The sequence below is a fragment of the Theropithecus gelada genome, chromosome 2, assembly GCF_003255815.1.
Source record: "Theropithecus gelada isolate Dixy chromosome 2, Tgel_1.0, whole genome shotgun sequence".
Lineage (NCBI taxonomy): Eukaryota > Metazoa > Chordata > Mammalia > Primates > Cercopithecidae > Theropithecus > Theropithecus gelada.
The window spans coordinates 81,901,840-81,922,052 of record NC_037669.1 but is presented as its reverse complement, the minus strand read 5'-3'; the positions used below and the strand labels follow the sequence as shown (position 1 = coordinate 81,922,052).

The 20,213-nt window shown below is 46.3% G+C and overlaps 1 protein-coding gene across 2 annotated transcripts in view; it reads left to right on the top strand.

Moving 5' to 3' along the window:
- The first annotated feature begins 453 nt into the window (after positions 1-453).
- The window catches only part of ABHD6 (abhydrolase domain containing 6), a 55,685-nt gene continuing 35,925 nt past the window's right edge, over positions 454-20,213 (top strand). Inside the window, exons 1-3 of one of the 2 annotated variants that reach the window (XM_025377122.1) lie at positions 454-880; positions 12,268-12,332; positions 18,923-19,066. In XM_025377122.1, coding sequence (XP_025232907.1) covers positions 18,948-19,066 — 119 coding nt within the window. In that variant the 5' untranslated portion in view covers positions 454-880; positions 12,268-12,332; positions 18,923-18,947. The remainder of the gene's footprint in view (positions 881-12,267; positions 12,333-18,922; positions 19,067-20,213) is intronic. The other variant, XM_025377120.1, reaches the window with a different exon arrangement.

The window sequence follows — 20,213 nt, the reverse complement described above, 5'->3', positions numbered from 1 at the left end:
CGCCTACGGTGTTCATTGGGGTGGAATCCTCGCAGTGTCTAGAGGATCTGGGGGCTCCTGCGCCCCCATTTCTTCCATTTCCTAGACTATCCAGGGCAAGTCCCTCACCTCCCTGAGCATCGGTATCTTCTGAGAAAAGAAGCCGACCCCAGTGCCTACCTCATAGGATTACGTGAGACAACCGATGTCAAGCAGTGTTGCTTTGCTGCCTGAGAACTCCCGCCTGTCCCTTTCTCTCTGATGCCTTTCGGGGCAGAGATCCAGAGACCCTGCCTGAGTCACTTTGGCGAGTTTAACGCCCAGCCGCGCCAGGCACACAGTAGGTGCTCCATAAGTGAAACAGTGCCGGGAAGAATTCGGGCCGGGGATGTGGAACTGTGTGTGGCTCTGCGGGCTCAGAGGCCCTCCCCGAGCCCCGCCACCTTGTGCGCTCGGGGGCGGGGCGCCGGGGGCGGGACCGGGCGCTCGGGCTCCACCCCCAGTACCTCGTTAGGCGATCCTGCTCTGGCCCTGGCTCTCGGGTGCTAGGAGACAGCTGCCGGCGTCGGGTTGTGCGGAACGCTAACTGTATCCTCCGGATTTAACTCTGTGAGCCCGCGCGCGGAGGAGCTGGGGATAAGCGCCCCGGAAGCGCCCCGGAGCCCCTAAACAGAGCGCGGCCGCTGGGAGACGGCGCGCGGCGCCGGGGCCGGGCCGGGCCGACTTTTCTGTCGGAGGACGCGAACCGGCACGCTGCGCCTTTAAGGAGTCCAGCTGGGCTGGGCGCCCGAGCTGGGAGCTGCGCGGGTAGGAGCGCCGCGGCAGGTCCGAGTCCGGGGCTAGAGACCGAGGACCGGGGTCCAGACCCGGCGGCGGGACCCAGGCGGCTGAGGCCGGTCAGGTGAGCGGGGGCGGGCGGATGGGCGGTGGTGCGCCCCTAGGGGGATGGGGCGCCTTGATGGCCCCGTGACCTCTCCCCCAATGCCTCCAGGCAGCGGCGCATCGGGTGGAAAGAGTCGGGGATCTGCACCTGCCTTTCCACTCCGCTCCCCGCGCGGACGCTGCCCCCACCTCCCGCTGCCTGGATAGGTTTGAGATACCCGAACCCCGGCGCCCCACGTCCGGGGTTCAGGCTGCCAGCCTCTTGAAGCCGGGGGACACAGTGAGGACGGGTCGGGACCTGCACCCTCTTTCTACTCCGCCTCCCCTCCCCCTGCGCCCGCAGCAGCCCTTAGGCGCCCCTCGCAGTGCTGAGAGGATTTTGGGGCTCCTGCAGCCCCGTTTCCCCCATTTCCTGGAGAAGGACTGCAGCTCGCCCTCCCAGACAGCATCTTGCTCCGTGTCACGCGCCGCCTCCGCGCCGCCCCCCAGATCTCTCTCCGCTAATACTCCCCTCCCCAGCAGCCTTTCAGTTTCCCTTTCCCCAGCCTACCCCGGCTCCCGTGCCCTTGCGCCCTCTCCTTGTCGAAACCCTTGAGTCAGGGTGCTGTCCAGCCAGGTACTCGCCGGCAACCTGCTGTCCCCCGCCTACGGCGACACGGGCTTCCCCGCTGCCTTAGAAATGCGGATTGTGTAACGCCGGCTGCAGGGCAGTGCACGTGCAGGGTTTGCACCCCTGAGCCCACAGCGAAGCCGGCTGACAGAGTGAGGCATGGGGGAGTGGGGGAGGAAGAGGATGCCAGAGGGTCTAGATACTGTGCATGCAGGGAATATGTATTTTGAGCCTTCTGTGTGCTCCAGGAGCTGGGTGGTTAAGAGGAGGAAATAAAGGGGAGGTCTTACTCCAGCTGGGACCTGGAGGCCCGCATTTATCTCACCACCCCACTCCCTGCTGCTCCTGCCTGCTCAGAAATCCCTAGTGGCTCCACCTGGCTAAGAGTTTAAAATAGTTTGTAATGAATAAGAGCTGACATAGAATAAGCAAATATTGTGTGCCAGACCCTGTCCTAAGCCCCTCAAAAGAATTACCTGCCATAGTTTCCCCAACGGCCCCTTGAGGTAGGTACCACCGCTGTGCCCATTCCTGAGAGTAGGAATATGAGGCTTCCAGAGGTGGTCCCTTCCCAGGACACGAAGTGAGTCTGGCCTCAGAATCACCCCCCTCCCCCCAACCTCCCCCACCCGGCCTCGAACCACTAGACTTTTTACCCAGTTTCAACAAATTCTTATCAAGAACATTGTTATAATATAGGAAATTATAAATAAGAGAAATTAATCACCTGTGTTTCCAGCACCAATTTATTTTTCTAAAATTTCGTTCTCAGATTAGCAAGGGCCGCTCAGCTTCTGGTAACAGTACCCACTTTAGAGGGTAGTGGCAATATTTAGATAAAATAATGCACAGGGCCCAGCATGTGTTAAACACTCAGAAAGCAGCAGCTGTTATTATGAAGAGTGGTAATTGACCATTACCTTGAATTACTGGAAAAAAATCATTAATAAATAGCTCACACTGACTCTGCAGAAGTTAACCATTTTTTGTGCTCAGAAAGGACTTTCTCCAACTCTATTTTCATCTTTTTATTATTTTTATTATTTTGCATTTTTCGACACATTCTGTGGCTTTCTTCAACTCTAAATTACCCATTGTCTTTGTAGTTAGAGACAGAATTGCCCTGTTTTTTTTTTTTTTAGCTTTTAAAATGTGTGACCTTTGAGTTCTGTGAGCATCTGCAAACCTAGAGTAAAAGATGGGAATGCAGTTTGTGCAACTGGGAAGTAATTCTGAAACTTGATGTGAGAAAAACCTTGTCCTTAGAGGTGATCCTGGTTTGCAGTATGTGTTGGGTGAGGTCTATCCTGGGGGCAAGAGGTTAGACTCAAAGATTATCTTTGGGTTTAGAGGGAAGAGAGGCAAGCATGAGTGTTTTGACTGGGTGTTGTGGGCTCACACCTCAAAGTGGCCAGCACTTTGAGAGGCCAAGGCAAGAGGATAACCTGAACCCAGGAGTTCAAGACTAGCCTGGGCAACATGGCGAAACCCCATCTCTACCAAAAAAAAAAAAAAAAAATTACCTGGGAGTGGTGTTGCGCACCTGTAGTCCCAGCTACTTGGGAGCCTGAGGTGGGAGGATTGCTTGAGCCTGGGAGGTCGAGGTTGCAGTGAGCTGAGATTGCGCCACTGCACTCCAGCCTAGGTGACAAAGTAAGACCCAGTCTCAGAAAATAAAAAAATAAATAAAGGATGAGTGTTTATCCTAGTAGGCTAGCAGGCAGCTAAGAGTGGAAATCAGCTTCACTATGTCATATTCTTTAAAAAAAAGTTTATTTTTTAGAGATGAAGTCTCACTATGTTTCCTACTCAAGCTGGCCTGGAACTCTTGGGCTCAAGTGATTCTCCCACCTCAGCCTCCCAAGTAGCTGGGACTACAAGTGTGCACCACCACACCCGGCACACTATGTCATACTTTTTATGAAACTCCTGGTGATTTTGGTGATTAGATCAATTATTACTGTGATGAGTGTTCAAAAGAAAAGAGGCAAGGACATCCCCATCAAAGCTAGGTGTTTGGAGGATGCCGGGAAGCTAGTTCTGCAAGTTGAAAAAAAAAATCATTAAAAAATTCCTCGTATTTGAGTCTTAAATTTTTTTTTTTTTTTTTTAGAGACAGAGTCTCACTCTGTTACCCATGCTGGAGTGCAGTGGAGCAATCATAGCTCACTGTAACTTTAAATGCCCGGGCTCAAGCAATCCTGCTACCTCAGCCTCCTAAGTAACTGGGGCTACAGGTGTGCACCACCAAAGCTGGGTAATTTATTTATTTATTTATTTTTAGATGAGTCTCACTCTGTCGCCCAGGCTGGAGTGCAGTGGTGTGATCTCAGCTCACCGCAACCTCCACCTCCCGGGTTCAAGCGATTCTCCTGCCTCAGCCTCCCGAGGAACTGGGATTACAGGCATGCACCAGCACGCCTGGCTAATTTTGTATTTTTAGTAGAGACGGGGTTTCTCCATGTTTGTCAGGCTGGTCTCGAACTCCTGACCTCAGGTGATCCGCCCGCCTTGACCTCCCAAAGTGCTGGGATTGCAGATGTGAGCCACCGTGCCCGGCCAAACCTGGGTAAGTGTTAAATTTTGTTGTTGTTGTTGGTTGTCACAACTTGTAGGTAATATCAAGTGAATAGAGGCCAGGGACGCTGCTAAACATCCTACAATGCACAGGACAGTGCCACAACAAAGAATTATATAGCCTCCAATGTCACTCGTGCCACAGTTGAGAAACTGAAACTGGACATGATTTTCACAACATTAAAGTCCTTTCTGACCTTGCATGTAGTTGCCTCTTCCAAGAAGATCAAGGTATTCTCCTAAACCAGACTCTTAGAAACCCTCTGGATCCTATTTGACGCTTCCCAATCCTAGAGGCCACGTAGGGTGTTGCTGCCTGTGGTTGGATGGGTTTGGGGTCTGTCATGAGCTTTTGTGCGACTCTCTGGTACTGTGCCACGGAAACTGCTGATTCAGGGGAGCAGCACAGCACTCAGGAGGTATGGGCAGAGGTTCTTACACTGCTGCGGGTTGGGATCCTCTTCTTTTTAAGTAATATATTAATAGCAACCTTTGCTCTGAGGCATTTTTCCAGAAGCTGTGGCTGTTCGGCTGTTGGCATTGGGTGTTTGCCTTGTGATATACCCAGAAAAGGATTCAGACCTTACATATGATGAAGTCTGGGGATGGGACTGGATTCTGAGAGTATAAAGATGGCAATGCAGACCCTGCCCAGAGACTACTCAGGCATCTCCCTAGGCCTGAGCAGTGGCCATGCAGGGTGGTGGAGGTATGGCAGGGCTGCCTAACTGCCTGTGAAGTCAGGCAAGATCCCAGCAGTGCAGAGTGACTGCTTAATATCTGCCTGTCACTGCTTTGAACCGTTTCCTTGCATCATCCCATTTCATCCCCACACTGAGGTAGAATTCTAAGAGGTTAGGTCCCTTGCTACAGTCACATGGCAAGCATGTAACCAGAACAGAGTCACAGTGGTCAGTGGCAGAGCAGAAATTTGAACCCAGGTTGTTGAGCTGCAAAACTGAACTGTCAGAGGAGCATTTATAGAGAGGGGCAGTGCTTTAATAACCAAGACTTTTAGGATGGGCTGCAGCTCGCCAGGCAAGAGGGAGAATAGGTGTGCTGGGGAGAGGGGAGCAGATGTGCCAAAGTCCTGGAGGTGTGGGAGAGCTCGGTGTGTCTGGGGGTTACAGATCGTTACGGGAAGGGATAGCGGGCAGGTGATAGATAGGCAGTGATAGAAGAAGATGACTCTTGAGAGATGGGCAGGCACCAAATTCTAAGTGCCTTCAACATCATGCTGAGAGCCACTGCCAGCCACTGGTGAATTAGCAGAGAGGAAGAGAAAGCTGTGTAACATTGAGCAGCTTGCTTAACTTCTCTAGGACCCAGCTGCCCATCCAAACTAAAACTTCTAAAACTATACTGCTCTGATGAATGTTTCTTTCATTGGTGGCCGTATGAGCAGAGTGAAGGAATGGCCTGTGTTGACACTGGTAGGGCAGCCCTGTTGATTCATGACTTCTCCCCCTAAGTCTGTGTGATGGGTGCAGGCAGTGCTTTCTTATCAGTCAGCAGTTGGTTCTGTTTCGGCTTTCCAGCTTATCATTTGGCATTGACCAAGTCCGCCAAGGGCAAGGCACAATGGATGCTAAGTATTGTGACAGAGGCAAAGATGTGGTCAGACTTCTTTTTGAGGGGTTTGCAGCGTAGTGGAGAGTCCAGCCAGTGTTTTCATCGCAAGATACAAATCACAAGTGTCTTGAGAAGGAAGTATTCATACCAAATATTCTGGGGCATAGAGGATGAAACAAAGGTTACTGGGGGATTGAGGAAAGGCTAAGTGAAGGAGATAACTTCTAGCTCCACCAGAAAGATTTTTTAAAGGATAACGGGGTAAACAGAGGATGTCTTAATGTCTTACAGGTAGAGAGAGTGGAGAAAATAGAGAAAAAAACCCAGAGAGCCAGTGCAGGTATAGTCATAAGGGAGTCAGATTATTAAGTGTATCTAGCATCTGATTCTCCACAGTTTCCATATTGTGGATGGGAAGCAAAAGTTTTCTTTTCTTTTCTTTTTCTTTTTTTTTTTTTGAGACAGAGTCTCATTCTGTTGCCCAGGCTGGAGCGCAGTGGCGCGAACTCGGCTCACGGCAGCCTCTGCCTCTCGAGTTCAAGGGATTCTCATGCCTCAGCCTCCTTAGTAGCTGGGACTACAGGTGTGTGCCACCATGCCTGGCTAATTTTTTTGTATTTTTAGTTAGAGACAGGATTTCACCATATTGGCCAGGCTAGTCTCGAACCTCAAGTGATCCACCTGCCTCAGCCTCCCAAAGTGCTGGGATTACAGGCGTGAGCCACTGCGCCTGACTGGGAAGCAGAAGTTTTCATAACAGGAAAATACTCATTAATGGACTAGCCATGTGCAAAATTAGGTCCTACTTCATCATCTCTCCCTCTGTTTTCAACCCTGATGGTCAGTTAGGCTCCAGGAGCATCCATATTTTGACTCTGGGTCTCTCTCTGGTCGTCATATGTTTTGCAGATATGATACAAACAATGGAAAGTAAAATTGCAACTCTTAAGAGAGGCAATATCTCATGAAATCAAAGCCAGTGATGTTGGAGAACTGCTTGGATGACGTGTCAAAGCAATAATAGGATCTGGCAATGTGAGATCTGCCAACAATTGATGAAGAGAAGGGATGAACACTCCTTTAGGGGAGAGACTTGAAAATCAAAGAATTGAGAGACCCTCGAGAAATCAGTGAGGCCCTAAGATATTTTTGCAAAAATGGCTTATGATAGCACAGTGATGACCAAATGTTAATTGGAAAGACTTATACTGTAAAACAGTTTACACGAGATCAAGTCTTTGTTCTAAGAATTCGCACAGGGCTGAGCATGGTGGCTTGCACCTGTAATCCCAGCACTTTGGGAGGGCAAGGCAAGAAGATTCTTGAGGCCAGGGGTTCGAGAACAGCCTGGGTAACATAGAGAGACCCCATCTCTACAAAAAGTGAAAAATTAGCTGGGCATGGTGGTGCATGCCTGTGGTCCCAGCTACTCATGAGGCTGAGGTGGAAGGATCACTTGGGCCCAGGAGGTAGAGGCTGCAGTGCCCTACTGCAGTCTAACCTGGGCAACAGAGCAAGACCCTGTCCCAAATTTAAAAAAAAAAAAAAAAAAAAAGCAACAAGTGTAATTATAACCTAAATTTTGCTTAGTATTTACTATTGCTTTTAAAATAGATAGATTTGATTTTTGTTTTGTTTATTTGGATAAAGTACTAAACAAAACTGTATTTTACTCTTAGCTATGAAATTCTGAGTGTGGCTTTACCATATATCCTTTTTTCTGGTGTTCATCTTCTTGGGCTACTGAGGTCTCTGGGGAGGAGATTCTGGCTAGAAAGAAGATGTGGATCAGCTCACAAGGACCCTGAATGCTAGACTTTGTGCTAGGAGTGGGAAGTCTTGTCCTGCTAAAGTCTGCCAGTGTTTATTAACAGGGCTCCTTTTCTTGTTTAACATCAACTTTGTTCCTGCAGTTAGAAAGTACCGTAGACCAACTTCATCTCCTTTTTTTTGTTTGTGTTTTGAGACGGAGTCTCGCTCTGTCACCCAGGCTAGAGTGCAATGGCTCCATCTCAGCTCATCGCAGCCTCTGCCTCCCAGGTTCAAGTGATTCTCCTGCCTCAACCTCCTGAGTAGCTGAGATTACAGGTGCCCGCCCCCACACCTGGCTAATTGTGTATTTTTAGTAAAGACAGGATTTCACCATGTTGGCCAGGCTGGTCTTGAGCTCCTAACCTCAGGTAATTCACCCAGCTGGGCCTCCCAAAGTGCTGGGATTACAGCCATGAGCCACTGCACCTGGCCACTTCACCTCCTTTAGAAAGGCAAAACCCCAGGCTGGGCACGGTGGCTCACGCCTATAATCCCAGCACTTTGGGAGGCCAAGGCAGGTGGATCATTTGAGGCCAGGAGTTTGAGGCCAGCCTGGCTAACATGGCGAAACCCTGTCTCTACTAAAAATACAAAAATTAGCCAGGCGTGGTGGTGCATGCCTGTAGTCCCAGCTACTTGGAGAGGAGGAGGCATGAGAATTGTTTGAACCCTGGAAGCAGAGGTTGCAGTGAGCTGAGATGGTGCCACTGCACTGTAGCCCGGGCACCAGAGGGAGACCCTGTCTTGGAAGGAGGGAAGGAAGGAAGGAAGGGAGGGAGGGAAGGAGGGAGGGAGGGAGAGGCAAAAGCATCTTTGACCTCCCTGCTTTTCCTCTTATTTAAAAGTACAAGTTTGGCCAACAGAGAATGTTTTGGGTGCTGAGGTTCTATTTTTGCTGTCTGCTATATAGCACACCAATAGAGAGCTATTTTAATTCCTTTCAGCCATGTGGCAAATAGTCACGTACATGATGCTCTTTCTAGCACTTTACCGTTGAGGGGTGACCTGGCTGATGACAGTACATGTATTCATGCTAATTCAGTGAGAAATGTTCAGATCAAAGCCTGTTGTGGGCTCCACTAGAGCCTGAAGACTTTGGGCTCCTTGAAGGTAAAGGGTCAAGTGGCTTTTGGCTCCTGTTTTATCCAGCAGGAGACTGGCTTGTATTTCTGTAGGGTTGTCTTGTTTTAAACATGTTTTCAAGCAGGCAGTTATTCCAGACTATCACCACAGCCTACATCTTGACCAAAGAGGCTGATGTTGCTAGGTCAGTGCATGTGTGACATGTTTCATTGCCTTGCTTCTTGGCCAGTGTGATTTGTTAAAAGCTGTACCACAGGATACAGAACCCCCCTGCCTTCCAGCTGAGCCTCAGACTGATCTGCCTGCCTGTCCCCACTCTGCCTGTCACTTCTCTAGAGGATCAGGTAGCACTGCTTTCTGGTTCTCTCTGATCCTCCACCCACAGGACAAGCCTCACTGGACTGACTTCTCTTTCCCACGGTGCTGCCCAGGTGGCCAAAGCAGGGAGGTACTGTGGCCTAGACTGGTTCTTGAATGAGAACCCCCATGAGGAACCAGTTGTCAGAGTTTTGGTGCAAAGCAAGAGAGAGTGAACCATCTAACCAGTACCTCTCCCAGAACCACAAAGGAGATAAGAATTTGTGGTTTATGGATGGTCATGTGTTTCCAGGATAGAATGATAAGAACGTTTATCATTAGAAAAATTTAAATTCCTATCTTCTATCTTAGACTACTGGACTTTGAGTCTTAAGGACTAAAGTTCCTGCCATGCCGGCATAACTTTTGGACAGTCACGTAGGCAGTAGTCCCCCAGTCATTGAATCATTGAATGTTAATAGAGTGGGCTGCTAGGCTGCATAGCATGTGTGGAGATGGAGGGAGTTTCATCCTCCATCCTTCCAGCATTCACATTTGTATTTCTTCCCTCATAATGCGAAACAGTTAATATTTGGTTGCTGTCTCTAATGGCATTTTTTTTTTTTTTTTTTGAGACAGAGTCTTACTGTGTCACCCAGGCTGGAGTGCAGTGGCCTGATCTTGGCTCACTGCAAGCTCCGCCTCCCAGGTTCAAGGGATTCTAGCTGGGACTACAGGCATGTACCACCACACCCGACTAATTTTTGTATTTTTAACAGAGATGGGGTCTTGCTACGTTGCCCAGGCTTGTCTCGAACTCCTGGGCTCAAAGTGATCCTCCTGCTTCAGCCTCCCAAAGTGCTGGGATTACAAGTGTGTGCCACGGTGCCTGGCCTCTTGAACTAGTGTAGAGTCTGGGACTGGCCAGTAGAACTTTTGTGATAAGGAAAATGTTCTATATTTCTGCTGTCCAATATGATAACCACAAACTAGTGGCTACTGAGCATTTGACATGTGGCTAGTGCAGCTGAGGATCCGAATTTTAAATTTTATTTAATTTCAATTTAATTTTAAGCAGCCACATGTGACTAGTGGCTACCATACTGAACAATACAGATGGACTACTTTATTTGAGGAGTTTATATTGTAGTATTTTTGTTTGTTTGTTTGTTTTTGAGACAGTCTCGCTCTGTCATCCAGGCTAGAGTACAATGGCACAGTCATGGCTCGTTGCAACCTCCACCTCCCAGTCAAGCGATCCTCGTGCCTCAGCCTCCTGAGTTGCTGGGACTACAGGCACACAGCACCACGCCTGGCTAATTTTTGTATTTCTAGTAGAGTTGGGGTTTCACTGTGTTGGCCAGACTGGTCTCGAACTCCTGGCCTCAAGTGATCCGCCCGCCTTGGCCTCCCAAAGTGCTGGGATTACAAGCGTGAGCCACAATGCCCAGCCTATATTGTAGTTTTTCATTAAATATGCACATAGTAGCACTTCAAAAGGGACAGAAGGTATCAGTGAAAAGTCTCCCTCTCATCTCTGTCCCCAGTCCTGCAGTTTCCCAGTGCTAACTATAATCATGGCCAATTTCTTTTGTGTCCATTCAGAAGGATTTCCCACATACATAAGCATAACAAATATGTTTTCTCTCTCACTCTCTGTTTTTCAATATTAGAGGTATTACTCTTAACCACTGTCTTCTGTTCCATGCTTTTTTGAGTTAATGTACCTTGGAGGTCATTACCCATAGGAACAAATAGGACTGTCTCATTATTCAGATGGCTTATATTTAATTTCTATTTGTATTTAATGGCTACATGTATTTCTTTGCAAAGCTATATCATCATTTACTTAACTATAAGTTCACTATATGTGAGCATGTGAATTATTTCCAATCTTTTGCCATTATGAATACTATTATAATACTCTTACACAAACATTTTCACACATAATCAGGCATAAACACAGATAAATTCCTAGAAGAAAAGATCATAGCCAGGCATGGTGGCTCACACCTGTAATCCTAGCACTTTGGGAAGCCAAGGCAGGCAGATCACCTGAGGCCAGGAGTTCGAAGACCAGCCTGACCAACATGGAGAAACCCTGTCTCTACTGAAAATACAAAATTAGCCGGGCGTGGTGGCGCATGCCTGTAATCCCAGCTACTCGGGAGGCTGAGGCAGGAGAATAGCTTGAACCCAGGAAGCGGAGGTTGCGGTGAGCCGAGATCGCGCCATTGCACTCCAGCCTGGGCAACAAGAGTGAAACTCCATCTCAAAAAAAAAAAAAAAGAGATGATCATTAGGTCAAGGATATGTGCATTTTACATAGCCACAGATTTTGCCAAATTGCAATCTGTAGAGTTTGCTGATGAGAATGCAAATTGGTACATTATATGAGAGCATCTATTTTTCCATTGCCTCAGTGGCACAGTCTGTATTAAACTTCTTGTTCTTTACCAGTACAATAAAGGAAGATCACCATCACCCTGTAGATTTAATTTGCATATCTCTTGTTATAAATAAGATTGAGCATCTTTTTATATGTTTAAGAGTCATTTGGATTTCCTTTGTGGTGAATTATCTGTTCAGATCATTTGCTCATTTTTCTATTAGGTTTTGCTGTTGTTGGTCTTGATTTGTGGGAACCCTTTATACATTAAGGAAATTACTATGTTGTCTCTATTATGTATTTACAAATTTTAATCTTATTTATTGTATCTCTTTCCAGGTGGAAATTTAAAACCTTTTTTATGCAACTAATACTCTTTTTGTTATGGCCTCTGAATGTTAGACATTACTTAGAAAGCCCTTTCCTATGGAGATATTTTTAAAATAGGATTCTCATGTTTCCTCCTAGAACTTTGATGGTTTTATTTTTTATATTTAACTCTTCATCTGAAACAATTCAGGGGTTTTGCTGATTTCATTTCCTTTGCTCATCTCATTCTCTGGCTGCTGGGCAATTTGTAGTGCCTCCCTGCTTCTGCCTGGCCCAGTTTTGGAGCGGTGCGGCTCCCCTGACAGTACCAGTGCCATCACTCTGGTAACAATATTATCCTCACTTGCCCATTGGTTGCTGCCTTGCTTCCATTCCTTTCTGAACACACTGTTTAGGTAAGCCCTAACCCCAATGGAGGAGAGCTTTAACTCTCGTTCCATGCTGGATGACTCACCAGATTTCTTCTTTGACCTCTGTCAAGCCCTGCCCTTTGTGCACATTTGCCTTATTGCCTCACTGGCGTAGGTGACCTGAACAAGAGGCTATAAAGTATAAAGCCTTGTTTATACTACAAGAGACTTGTAGTATAAAGCCACAAGCTGTTTGTACTTTGCCTGTGCTGAGGAAGAGAGCACTCCACCTTCACTGAAGCCAGCAATTTGGCCGGCTGTTAGCACTTCATTCATATTCGCTAGTATGAGTTAATACTGTGTCATTTTATTTCTTGTGATTCCAGAATCTCATTTTCAGCTTCTGCCAGAGCCAGTAGCAGTTGGGAGAGAAGGCTGTGCTCTTTGAAGAGTGAGTATGGATTTTAACCACCATAGATTTACCCCAAAAGGCAGCTTTTAATGAGACTGGGACTACTATTGTAAGCCCTGCTCCCAAGCCCTCTGCAGGCCAAACTGTGCTGCATGATTTCTCTGATCAGTAGGTCTGGTGGGAAGGGATTCGGCACCTGGTGGTTTTCAAAGCTCTGGTGCACACCCTAAAAACCCCCTACAAATAGTTCTGAAAAACTCTGTGGGGGAACCTGCCTCTGAATTTGAAGGGAGTCTGGAAGGCATGGGCTCATGGGCCCCAGTGCTTTCCTGGAAAGGGGACACTTGAACCGGCCCTGAGGGCAGAGAAGGGTTCATCAGGCAGCCCAGACGTGGGTGTGCTCCACACCAAGGGGTCAGCAGGAAGGAAGACAGAATGAAGCTGTATGGGGCTTGCATGGGGGCTAGGAGCTGGTTATTTGGAGTGCAGGCAAAGACGTGGGTGTCAGGACTGGGAAGTTCAGCTGGGACCACATGGGGCGGTCAGAGTTCACATTTTATTTGGTGAATATGAGACCAGCACAGCCTGATCCCTAGTGTGAAACTGAGAAGATTCCTGTGGCAGCTGATGGTGGTGGGACTGTGGGGCATGAAAGAATAGCCTTTACAGAAACAGGAGGGATAGGAAGGGAGGACCTGGACCCAGTGTGGTGACTGAGGGGAGCTGCGGTCCAACTCATACAAACTCCTACACCTGGTGACAATTTTTCTTTTTACCTTACATTCCTAGTAAATGTTGAACCCAACTGGGATTGGGTTTTTAGGGATTAGTTTTTAGGGATGTAAGTCCCCTAAGGCTGTGCTGTCTAATATGGTAGTTCTTATCCACATGTAGCTGTTGAGCACTTGAAGTGTGGCTACTGTGGCTGAAGAACTGAAGTTTGAATTTTCTTTGGCTTTAATCAATTTAAGTTTAAATTGCCATATATTGGGCAGTGCAGTTTGTTTAGACTTGGACAAGTTGACTCCAGTGCTGGTGCCTCTTCACCTTTGGCTAACAGGAGTGATGAGCAAGTAGGAGAATGAAACTTGCGTTGGCATCTAGGAGGTTAGACTGATGCAGTTACCGTCGGCAGAAATCAGTAAGTTGGCCAGGTGCAGCGGCTTGCGCCTGTAATCCCAGCACTTTGAGAGGCTGAGGCAGGGGGATCACTTGAGGTCAGGAGTTTGAGACCAGCCCAACATGGTAAAACCCTGTCTCTACTAAAAAGACAAAAATTAGCTAGGCATGGTGGCAGATGCCTGTAATCCCAGCTACTCAGGAGGCTGAGACAGGAGAAGTGCTTGAACCCAGGAGGCGGAGGTGGCAGTGAACCAAGATTATACCACTACATTCCAGCCTGGCTCACACAGCGAGACTCCATCTCAAAAAAAAAAAAAAAAAAAAGACAGAAATCAGTAAGTCAGGAGAAGTGAGGTGAGATGTGTCTGTGAGATTCTATGAAAGTGTTTTACGTTGTTTATTCTTGGATTTTACTTTATACCCTGCAGACTAAGATATCAGAACTCAAGATCCCAGTTTTCAAATCAGTGAGAACATTAACAGAAAACTGTGAGATGTGCCTTACTCCTAACCCCAGATTAAACTTCATTTCCCTGATGCAATGTTTATCTGGATCCACTGACATGTCCCCCATCCAATTAATCTTTGCCACTGTGTTCAGACATAAGGGCCCCCAAATGCACAGCTTGGATGTTAGGTAGTGGCAGAGGATCCTGAGCCTAGGATGTGAGAGTATGTTTTTCCTGGTGCCAGCATGGCCAGCTCTCCTTCCTGGCATTGCCTGCTTCACACTGTGCCGCAGTGTCTTTAACCCTGGAGTGCCTCACTTTACACGATAAATAGGTAAAATGAAGTGTTTTTCTTTTTCAGTGTATTCAGTCAGGCGATAAACATGATCAAGCACCAAGTCTTTGCCAGGTGATGTTTTAGGTTCTGGGAACTCTAATAGGAAAGAAGATTCTTGTGGGGGCGAGCCAGATCCTACTCTTTAATGGCCTGGCATAATTCCAGAAATGTTTAAGTCACCAGAGTAAGAAAGAACAGACATGACTATTTGAATGTTCTCATTAACTAGGTGAGAAAGCCAAGGTCTCCCAGCTGACATGTGGAAGAGCCACGCTGGAGAGGGCCAGCGGCCACACTGGTGGCCCCAGCCTGGTGCCATCCATTGCATGAGTCTGCCATTCATGGACAACCATCAAGATTTTTGCTAGATTCATGTATCACCTACTAAACATTTTTCTTTAAATTTACTCCTTTTTTTTTTGAATCAGTCTCCCTCTGTCACCTAGGCTGGAGTGCAGTGGCACATTCTCAGCTCACTGAAACCTCAGCCTCCAGGCTCAAGTGATCCTCCCACCTCAGCCTCCTGAGTAGCTGAGACTACAGGCGCATGCCACCATGCCCGGCTAATTTTTATATTTTTTGTAGAGATAGGGTCTCTCTATGTTGCCCAGGCCAGTCTCAAACTCCTCTGCTCAAGCAATCTGCCTGCCTCAGCCTCCCAAAGTACTGGGATTATAGGTATGAGCCACTGCGCCCAGCCTAGAGAGCTGTTTAACACCACCACACTGAGAGTTTCTCTTTGACCCAAGCAGGACTGAAAAGAACTGAAAAGAGATGACTTTCCTAGTATATATGTTGTTATCCGATGCTGTATACCCCTGAAACACTCTTTAGTACTCTCCTACTCACTAAAGTCATCTTGCAAACTCTCAGTTGTCCCATGCTTTGGGAAACTCAAGTTACACTTCTTAGTTGATCTCTGATTTTTGGCCATTGGGAGTTCCCGGATCACAGTGCTTCAGTTATTTTCTGCCTCCAGCCTCTCCCCTGGGTACATAGAGTATTCTAGAAATAAACACCAGCATGGCAGGGAAGCTGTCTTTTTAAAGGAAAGCAGAAGCCAGTCCTTTGTAAAATGAAGGATGTTGTAGAGGTAGGAATACATTGCCTACTCTTTATCTGTACAGAAAACTCAGAATTGTGGTTTCTTCAACTAAGGTCTGGATTTATTTGACCTTGTCAGGGAGAGTGTGCAGGGTTTTCTGTAATAAGTCCAAACCTTGCTAAATTGATCATGTTCTACAAAAGCTGCTTAGGGAAGACTTTATTCTGCTGTTAAATAGAAGATGGAGCCAGATGCGGCCTTCGCTGAAACTGACTGGCATTTTGGCAGGCACCGACAGAGCAGAGAGGGGTTTTTTTGATGATCATGCCTTCATTTCGGGGCTATCATCTCCAGTGTCAGAGTCTATGATATATATGGCTTTGGGCATAAATTGTTCTAATTCCTAGTCCAAGGGACTCCCTGCTGCTCAGTAATCTGAATTCACAGTGGCTCCCAGCAGTTTTTAAGGACTTTGTATGATGTGGAAAAGTCTTCTCAAAGCTGACAGTTCCCATCTTTGTCAACTCATTCACAGCCCACGATGTTCCAACAGACCTGTACAGATTCCCTTCAGTCTGTGATTAACTCGCTTACTCCTTGATGGTGATACCTTCTAGCAGGGTAAATTGTAGCCAGTGTTAAATAGGTGACTCCTTCAGGGATTTTTGTAATTACTAAAAGAGGAAAGATGTCAGGTCTCTTACAGAATCATTGGGAATGGTTGTTCCTGAAAGAAATGAAACAGATGGAACCCATTTTGTAAATTTGCTTTTCATTGATTCATTTGTACCTTATTTGTGTGTCCTGTGCCATACTTGACACTGAGAAAGAACATACATGATTGTCCCTACCCTCAAGGAGCTCTGGTTCCAGAAGGAAAAGCAGGCCAATGATTTAAGTGTGCTGGGAAAATTATTTACAGTGACTAAGAAACTGAGAGGGCAGTTGCATCAGAGACAAAGCCAGTGCTTATGCCCTGGGAAGGTGGCAGCTTTCATCACTGTAGACTCAGGACTGTACTCAAGTAGAGTATGTGTATGTAATGAAAAGAACCATCTAACCCACCTATGGGTGCGTGTGTCTCCTTCTCCAGGCTGTGAGGTGCTTGCTAGGCGAAACCTCTTGAAGATGGAGAGCTCATATCTTCATGGAGAAATTAGGGATGATGAATGTAGACCTAACAGCAAAGAGGTTACAGAGACTGAGGACCAGCCATTTGTGGGAAAAAAAAAATAGACAAAGTGGAGCTTGGTGCAAAGGTAGTGGACTGGAGTTAGAAACCTGTTTTGTAATCATGACTACCAGCTGGGTGACCTTGGGCTAGTTAGCCTCTCAGAGCCTCAACTTCCTCAGCCTATAAAACAGGATGAAACACCTGCCTTTCCTATGTGACAGGGTTGATGTGTTATATCCAAGGTTGGCAAATTAGAGCCTACAGGTCAAATTTGGCCTACAGTCTATTTCTGTGAAGTTTTATTGGAACACAGTCATACTCATTTGTTACATATCTTCAATGGCTGCTTTCTCATCCAGTGGCAGATTGAGTAGCTGTGATAGAGACTCTGTGTCCCACAGTGCTAAAATCATCACTGTCTGGCGCTTTACAGAAAAAGCTGCTGACCCTTGTGCTCAGTGGTTTGGGAGGTTATACTGTGCTGCATTGAACTTGTTATCAAATTGAATTAAGTATCAGTCGATAGAGGCATATGGGAGAGATTGCTTCATTTCCCAGGAAATGTAAGGAAAGCCATGATTTGCTAGATGTTAATGCTTTTTCTTAAAGAAATCTGTATTATGTTTGCTGAATCCTGCACACTTAGCACAGATGGCTGGGAATGAAGGCAGAGGGTCACACCTGGCTTCCAGGTCCTTCCAGGTGTTGTATTGGGGAGAATGATGGGACTTGAAATATATATTTATATACTTTATGATATATATGTGTGTATACATATATGTGTATACACACACACACACACACAGATATATATATATGTAAATAGATACGAGGTCTTGCCATGTTGACCAGGCTGCTCTTGAATGCCTGGCCTCAAGCTATCCTTCCGCCTCTGCCTCCCAAAGCGTTGAGAGTACAGGCATGAGCCACGGAACCCAGCCTGAAGTATTTTTCATTCCATGCTAGAATGAACTGTATTGTAAGCTCATAAGACAGGACAGGGCAGGGCCTCTGATACAGCTGGAATTCTAATGCCCCGATAATGTGTCAGGTCCTAGTCTTGGTGCTGGGGACACCCAGTCCTTACTCTCATGCATCCCACATTCTAGCCTTCAGATGTGTAAGTCCTTAGGAAGACATCAGAAAGTACACTGAAAACTACCTTTTTGGCTTATTCCCCCCTAACTTTGTATTACGTACTTATTTTTATAATTGGTTATATATTTACGAAACAACTTAAAAGTTTTAAAAAGTGAAAAATAAGTCTCCTGTCTATTCCTTACACTTAACTATCTAATTCCCCACCTTAGATGCTATCACAGTTACTGGTTTCTTGTATCCATGTGTACATGTATATTTGTTCATTGATTTCTTTAAAAGTCTGTCTTTTTTTTTCAAAGGTTCTCACTCCATTGCCTAGGCTGGAGTGCAGTGGTGCATTCATTGCTTACTACAGCTTCAAACTCCTGGGCTCAAGTGATCCTCCTGCCTCAGCCTCCCAAAGTGCTGGATCACAGGCATGAGCCCAATCTGTCCTCCTTTTTTATTTTTTTATTTGTTTTTGTTTTTGTTTTGTTTTGTTTTGAGATGGAGTCTTGCTCTTGTTGCCTAGGCTAGAGTGTAATGGCACAATCTCGGTTCACTGCAACCTCTGCCTCCTGGGTTCAAGCGATTCTCCTGATTCTCCTGCCTCAGCCTCCAGAGTAGCTGGGATTACAGGCGCCTGCCACTACAATTGGCTAGTTTTTGTATTTTTAGTAGAGATGGGGTTTCACCATGTTGGCCAGGCTAGTCTCAAACTCTTGACCTCAGGTGATCTGCCCAGCTCAGCCTCCCAAAGTGCTGGGATTACAGGCGTGAGCCACGGCGCCCAGCTTCTTTTTTATTTTTAAATACTGCAAGCCTAAAGAAACATCGAAAGGATAATATTATGTAACCTTCACCTGGATTCCCCAGTGGTTAGCATTTTACCATATTTGCTTTATTTCTCTCTTTTCCTCCCACCAACACACACACCAACACACACACACAGATACACACACACACACACACACACACACACACTACTTTTTCTCTCCTGAACCTTTAAAAGTGAGTAGCAGATACCATCATACTTCACCCCTTACAACTTCAGCAGACAGCTCCTAAGAGAGAAGATATTTTCCTATGTACATACATAACCACAATTTCATCATCATACTCAAGAATTGTATCACTGATACAATGACGTTGTCTAATACCCAGCCCTTACGCAGATTTCCATATTTGTCCCAACAACGTCCTTTATAGTGTTTTTTACAAATCCAGGCTCCTCTGAAAAATTCCTCGTTACTTTTAGTTGTCACGTCTATTTGTTTTTTTTTTAAAGCACTTGCCTGCTTTGGTTTCCTCCTGTTCTTTACCCTCATTCTGGGAACTTCACTTTTCTTGTCCCCTTTGCTTCTTCACCTCTTTTCCCTTGATACAGAGTTTTAATATCGTCATTCTCTTTGGCCCCTGCAGGAGTCAGCCAGCCTGAAAGAGCAGGATGGATGTTGATGTGGTTAACATGTTTGTGATTGCGGGCGGGACACTGGCCATCCCAATCCTGGCATTCGTGGCTTCATTTCTTCTGTGGCCTTCAGCGCTGATAAGAATCTACTATTGGTAAGCCAGTTTCATCATTGACATTTTCAAGAGTATCATAATATTGACAACTTCTCTGCTTGTCCTTTTTGTGGTTGTTGTCCTACATTTTATCAGGAAATAGACATAGAGAAAAGTTGAAAGGTACTCATCCTGTTTGGAATTTTGGGAGTGCTCTTGAAGAATATTACCAGATCAGTTCTTTCAGGTTTGTTGGCTTATTTGTTTGTTTTTTGGAGACAGAGTTGTGCTCTGTTGCCCAGGCTGGAGTGCAGTGGGACGATCTCGGCTCACTGCAACCTCCACCTCCTGGGTTCAATCAATTTTCCTGCTTCAGCCTCTGAGTAGCTGGGATTTTACAGGTGTGTGCCACCAAGCCCAGCTAATTTTTTTTGTATTTTTAGTACAGATGGGGTTTCACCACATTGGCCAGGCTGGTCTCAAACTCCTGGCCTCAAATGATCCACCCATCTTGCCCTCTCAAAGTGCTGGAATTACAGGCATGAGCCATCATGCCTGGCCCTTTCAGGTTTCTGATAGCATCTTTCTCTACCCACATTCCCAAAGTCAGTGATTCTGTCTTCAAGCAAGTATTGTACATTTTTATGGGAACTCCTTTGATATCTTCTTGATCATTGGTGGTTTTTTGTTTTTTTTTTTGGTTTTTTGTTTTATTTTGTTTTGTTTTGTTTTTGAGACAGAGTCTCCCTCTGTCACCTAGGCTGGAGTGCAGTGGTATGATCTTGGCTCATTGCAACCTCTGCTTCCTAGGCTCAAGTGATTCTCCTGCGTCAGCCTCCTGAGTAGCTGGGACTACAGGCGCATGTCACCATGCCTGGCTAATTTTTGTATTTTTAGTGGAGACAGGCTTTCCCCATGTTGGCCAAGCTGGTCTCGAACTCCTGACCTCAAGTGATCCTCCCACCTCATCCTCCCGAAGTGCTGGGATTACAGGTGTGAGCCACCACGCCTGGCCTTGATCATTGGATTCTGACCCTGTGATGTCCTGATAGGTGCAGCGATGTTACTGAAAAATGAACAAGAAAGACCAGAACCATTGAGATGGCATGTGTAGAACAGAATACTTTTAGAGTTGTTCTAGAAGTGTTAATTAGTAAAGAAGTGACAGAAAGAAAAATAAATTTCCAAAATATGTCATTCTTGTATC